Here is a 6,000-nt window from a genome sequence, read left to right as displayed (position 1 = left end):
ATTAAAGGCCTCAGATTGCTATGGGGTTTTTGGTCCATTATGCTACTTTTTATAGTTCTACCATCCCCTTTATGCTTTCCAGGTGGCGCTATTGGTAAAGAACCCACCTGCCAATGCAGGAGACAAAAGAGACTGGGGGTTTGATCCGTGGGTCAGGAAGATTCCCTGGAGGAGGAAATGGCAGCCCACTCCAGTACTCTTGCCTGAAGAATCCCATGGACAGAGGAGCCTGGCAGGCTACAGGGCTGCAGAGTCGGTCACGACTGAAGCGACTTAGCATGCACAGCATGCATCCTCTTTATTACCAGGTTGCCTCAACTCATTCCTTGTTTTAACAGCCTCCTGCCTCATTCTACTTTCTTACTTCTAATATGCTGTCGTCTAGGATAAAAGCATAACCAAACTTATTAACACTGTGTAGATAATTTAAGTGAAGACCTAAAGAGCTCACCTGTGAATAAGGTCTTTGGCATATGGATTTTTTGCCACCAATTTTAGTTCTTGACGGCCTTTTTTAGCTTTCTTTCAAATTCTCAGGAGTATCTAGATCTGTCAATTATGTGGTTTCTGGAAACTTGTTATCAAAATTCCACAGGTTTGCTAAGCTTCCTACTAACATAAATTAAAAAAAAAGTTCTAAACTCATTACTGAAATTTTCAAAAACACTTAATCATAGGCAGTGTACGCCCTTGATTATCACTCAGCACGATTTTCCTTAGGTAGGTAAACTTTCCCTGTATAGAATCTTCAAAATGAAAATAGAAAAAAAATTTTTTTTCAATGATGAAAACAGAATTTATAACTAAATTAGACTATACAACCAAATGAAATCGATTAGAAAGCTAATTACTATTCTCTTCTGAGCTGCTTCATATATAAAATATTGGTATAAACATACAGATTTATTTAGAATATGAGGAATCGTTCTGATTTCACTGGTTTTCTTCTTAATCCCTGGTCTTTAGTATACTGCAATCATTTTTTTTAACATAACCCAGTCAAAAATGTTTAATGAAAATTTATTATATATCTAGCAGGTGTTCTCAGTTAAGAATAAAAAAAAATGATGATAATGTTTTGTTCAGACTAAGTATAACAGACAGCTTGACCATTAAGGAACTCACTGTCTCCTTAAAGGAAGTAGGAACCAGTTACAGAGCAATCAAGGAAGTATATTATCAAGGCAGGATTGGTGCAAATAGTAATTCCCTTAATATTTGTAATGGGAAATGGAGTAGTTCTGCCTCAATAGGGTAGAATCAGAAGTTAATAAAAAATGTGCATTTTTTCTATTTTAAAAGTTTGCTTTGATAATTACGTTAATATTGGTATTAAGAGCCCTTGGATTGTTATTATTTCCTGTCATTTATTTGGTAAGAATAATCTGGAGAGATGTTCAGTTGACTCAGTCGGAAGCATGTCTATAAGATATGAAGAAAGCCCCAACATTGCCAATATTTGAAAATTCAAGGGTTTCTTTTCTGAAATGTGATATAAATTTCTATTCCACATCTTTTGCCACTTTCCAGTGCTGGCCAGAATAATTTTAATGTCTCCCAAATGGATGATGCTGACCACATCCCAGTCCCTCCTGGGAGATATAAACTTCTTCTATAGCCTCAGCTGAGTCATAAATAATACCTACATGTGCCCCAAAGCTCTAAATTGTCATCATCAGCAACACACACAACTGAATTGTATCTGTAAAACAGTTACTTTTCTGGAAAATATTTAAAGGCACAAAATGAACACTGCAATCAAAAACTACTTTCTACTTAACTGTTGCCAGTTTCCCTGGATTTGTACATAGAAACTAGATTTTCACAGAACTTGCGAAAGTCTCAGATTCAAGCGCCCCATAACCGGCTTCCATCAGCAGCAGCTCCGACAATGCTTTGAACAATTAGCTGCTTTCCGCTGCTGCTGAATCTTCTACCTTAGGTTATTTCACAACTTTACTGTTTTTCACAACTTTACTGTTTGGCAGCACAACTGAACGACAGTGCTTGGAAGGACCAGAGTTTCTCTTTGTCGTGCCCCTGCCTCTAGACAAGTATGTTCTTAAACTGGGCACTGGCTAATCCTGTGTCCCTTTTCTTTTAGCAACCTGAGTTTGAATTAGGGAACACTTTTTATTTCAAAACGGATACACCTCGGATAAAGTAAGCATTGACTGTTTAGCCAAGATGCCCTCCCCCACCCACTAAGGGTCAGCAGAGAAGCGGCGAATGCAGTTAATCAGCTCTCTCTTGCCCATGACCCCGATTGGGTGGGCGTGTGTGTGAGGGGTCCCATCCCTGGGTCGTGAAACTCTGGGAGAAGGGGTGGCGGGAGAAGAGGTAGGGTTTGTTTTTGCTGGGGGATGTGGGAAGTAGGCGCTAGCCTATTTCTCGGTTTTTTAAGCCCCTTGGCATGCCCTGACCTGATCAAGAAGGAGTCAACTGCTCTGTGGAATGTTCCGGGAGAAGGTGGGAGACTGCTTCCAAAGGAGGCCTGTGGGTGCTGGAGGGCACCAGGGGGGTCACGCAGGGACATGCAAGGCGAGAGCCGGGAGGGGCACGAGCGGAGCTGGGGGCCCGCGGTGACGGGCGCGCGGAGGGGCGGAGGCGGGTGGGTCAAGCTGGCAGCGAGGCTTCGGGGGCGGCCGGTCTGGCCGTGGCGGGTGGGGTGGGGGGCGTCCCTCCCCGAGCTGCGGCGGCGACTCGCCCTCGCAGGCCACAGCGCCCCGGCTGTCAGAGCGAGCGCGGGGGGCGGGAGGGAGGAAGGGGTGGAGGTGCGAGGGGAGGAGGGCTGGCACCGGAGCGCCGCGGTGTCGGTGCAATAAAAATGCATCCCATGGAACTGCCCATGGAGAAGCAGGGGACGGAGACGCCGCAGCCAGAGGAGGTGGTAAAAGCGGAGGAGGACGCCCAGGAGGTGGCGGCGGCGGCCGGGAAGTGAAAGGTCTCGCAAAGTTCAGCGGCTGCTGCGGGCGCCGAGCCCCGGGCTAGCCGCGGAGGAGCCCGCGGACTGCTCCGCTGGGCAGCGCGGCCGGGCAGGCTATGGTCCCGGGGCTTCTGCCGCCCCCGCGGTGCCCGGGCCCCTCCAGGCCGGTGCGCGAGGGTCACCCCACCTCCCGGCGCGGCCGCAGCCCGCGGCTTCCCGGCGTCCGCGCCCACTGACCGAGCCAGGCGCCCCAGGAGGAGGAAGAAATAAAGAGCCCTGGTTCCTCCCGAGGACTTGCTGGCGCTTCATCCCACAGCCGCGAGGGCTCGACTCCCTCCCGCGCGCCCGGCCCGGGTCCTCCCGGCTTCTCCCGGCCATGGGGAGCTGCGCGCGGCTGCTGCTGCTCTGGGGCTGCTCCGCGGTGGCCGCAGGTGGGTGGTGACGTTGCCGGGCCCCCACCCGCCTTCCTTCGCTCTTGTGTTCCCCATCTCGGGACTCGGGGGATCCAGGGGAGCGCAGGCTGAGAGCGCCGAGCTCAGCGCCCAAGGATGAAATGAGTGGCCATGTTCCGCCTCCTTTTCCCCGGGTCTCCGCAGTTTAAAATATTATTGATTTTTTTTTTTTTTTGCAACTGCGATACACATGCCCTTGGATAACCCGATATCCTGGGTGCGCCCTGCCTGAGATAGTGCGACCTTGGTTTTTTCCTGGTTTGGACTAGTAAAAAACTGCCTTTCCACTTTGTGAGGGAACAAAGAACCAGGCTCGCCATCCCCCGGCACTACATGGCCTGAGGAATGATGGGGAGGGGTGGCCCAGCGACCCTGGGCGCGCGTGGGCCGGGACCGCTCTCTTGTTGAGAGCGATCGCCGTCGTCCCCGAACTCTTGCTGGGTACTGGGGAGCCAGGTAGGGACACCTGGGGCGGGGTGAGTGCCCTCTCACCGAGACAGTGGCTAGAACTCAGACCCCGGGCTGGGACTGTAGGTGGTGATCACCCTGGGTTGCAAGGAGCTGGTTTGCAGCCCTGGGGAATTGGTACCCTGGCGGAGGCTCCGCGGGAGGTCGGAGGCGGGTCTGCTTCCTGTCTGGGTAACTGGACGCCGGGCAGCGGCGTTGTCAGATGCGCTCGCCCTTGCAGTCCCACCCCGGCTGCCTTGGACTGCCCTTGGCCACCAGTTCCTAGTTTGCTCTTTCTAAATTTGGGAGCCCCTTCTGCTCCTCTTTCTCCTCTTGCAGGTCAGCTGGTTTCCAGTTAGGTGCAAGTGCAGTTCAGGGTGTAAGGGGGAAAGAAAGAGAGGAACTATTTGGCCTCTTGGTCTCTCAAAGCATCTCGCTTGCCCCAGAAAGGAGAGTGTGGGCTAGAGGGACTGACGGGTGGAGAGGGAGCACTGGCACACTTCTCCCTTCCCTTCGGTTTCATCTATTCTGCCCCCAGAGATGCCAGCATGAAGAAAAGCCAGGCTTTAGAATCTGCATCCCAAACCCCAGTCGGACTGTTAGGGGCATCCTTGCTATATTTGGATGGTCACTTCTTTAGAGATCTCTAAGTATGGTGTCCACCGATTATTTATCTGACTCCAGTCTTCTCTGGATTTCTTCTTAGTTCCCCCCTCGCGGGGTGCGGGGGGGGGTAAGCTCTAAAATTACTCAGTATGTTTCCCAAGGAACTGTTAAAGGGTCTAAGCTTTTATTTTAATTCTTGCTACTTAAGCATCCCAGTGTGCACTTATGTATGCTCCCCCAACCACAAAGTGAACTTTAATAAACCTTTCAAACCATGTTATGGTAAAAACATGCAAGCAATCAAAAGGTTGTAAATAAATATCACAAGGCAACTGTTTCAAGTCAAAAGTACTTGTACGGGCAGTATATGATTTTCCCTGAAATGCTTTATAGGTGAGTCATAGCACATTGTGTGTTCCTGTGATGTTGGCCACAAGCAGCTGTTACCCCAGCTAATCAGAAAAGTGGCAAGCAGAGTCCAGACATAAGGCACACTTGAATCTGACATTTAAAAACTATGCCTAAGGAAGCTCATTCTTAAGGTTGCAAAGACTACGTGAGGCCCCTGATAGTCAGTGTGTGAAATGTCTCTCTTTTGGTCTAAGTTGTCATTTGGCTTATAGTGATAACAATTCAGAGGTGCTCCCTCTTAAGAAGCAGAAACATTCAATTAGCCAGAATTTGGGGTTTGACTTCCTTTTCCTTCTTTCCCTCTCTGTTTTAACTTTTAAAATAGATAATTTTGTTTAAGGTGTTCATAATTAAAATGACAAGCCCAAATTAAAGGATTATATTATATAGTCAGGATGTTAATAGGTGGATAATGTTTATCATTTTAAGTAATTTTGAAACATTAAAGTCTGCTGGGCTTTTGTTTGGGTGGAAGCACATGTTTCTTTAAGAAGGTGTTTTAGTTCGCAGATTATGTTTAAAGGTGCTGTTAGTGGCTGCCAGACTGTAACCATTCTCCTGTTAGGCAAACAGGTGACTACTATATAACCTGTCATAGGGAGAAGCACTCAAGAGGGAGAGAGCACATCAAATAAGCTTTTCTGTCATCTGGTAGTTTAGAGGGTTTTTTCTTAATTACATTTACACAGTACTAAAAACAGATATTGCACATCTGAGTTCCTGAAATGAGATCCCATTGTATACCAATATCTCATGTTGATTTTCCTAGAGAATTTGTTCCCTCATATTTTTGTCTTAAAAATATGGTAGAATTGTATATTCCCTCCGTATGCATTCTCATACACATATTAGAAAATGCCAAGGACTCAAATTATATTTGAAAGACTAAACTGAATGATCTTAAAAAGATTGTTGGTTTTTGGTATTATTTATGTCATGGCTTCAAAAGCAAATGAGTGTGTTTCAGAAATAGAGACTGTTTAGAAAGCAAAATATTTGAAAAGGTTTAGGCCCATTATCTTTTCCAGTGTTTCCACTTTCCTTCCTCTCACCCTTTACCCAAAGTGATTTTCTTTTCTTTTATGTGAATTGTACATCTGAACATGAAACATGCATGCAGGCACACCCTCACACACTCATGCACATTCACACACTTCC

The 6,000-nt window shown here is 47.4% G+C and overlaps 1 protein-coding gene across 3 annotated transcripts in view; it reads left to right on the top strand.

Annotated features, from left to right (window-relative positions):
• The first annotated feature begins 2,786 nt into the window (after nucleotides 1-2,786).
• NTN4 (netrin 4) overlaps nucleotides 2,787-6,000 on the top strand; it is a 121,546-nt gene continuing 118,332 nt past the window's right edge. For 2 of the 3 annotated variants that reach the window (XM_055395254.2, XM_055395252.2), the window contains exon 1: nucleotides 2,787-3,357. In XM_055395254.2, the coding sequence (XP_055251229.2) occupies nucleotides 3,303-3,357 (55 nt within the window). In that variant the 5' untranslated portion in view covers nucleotides 2,787-3,302. The remainder of the gene's footprint in view (nucleotides 3,358-6,000) is intronic. The other variant, XM_055395253.2, reaches the window with a different exon arrangement.

Source organism: Moschus berezovskii, chromosome 6 (assembly GCF_049115385.1).
Source record: "Moschus berezovskii isolate FMDL1 chromosome 6, NW_MosBer_1.0, whole genome shotgun sequence".
In the NCBI taxonomy this organism is placed as follows: domain Eukaryota; kingdom Metazoa; phylum Chordata; class Mammalia; order Artiodactyla; family Moschidae; genus Moschus; species Moschus berezovskii.
This window is presented reverse-complemented; position numbering and strand designations above follow the sequence as displayed.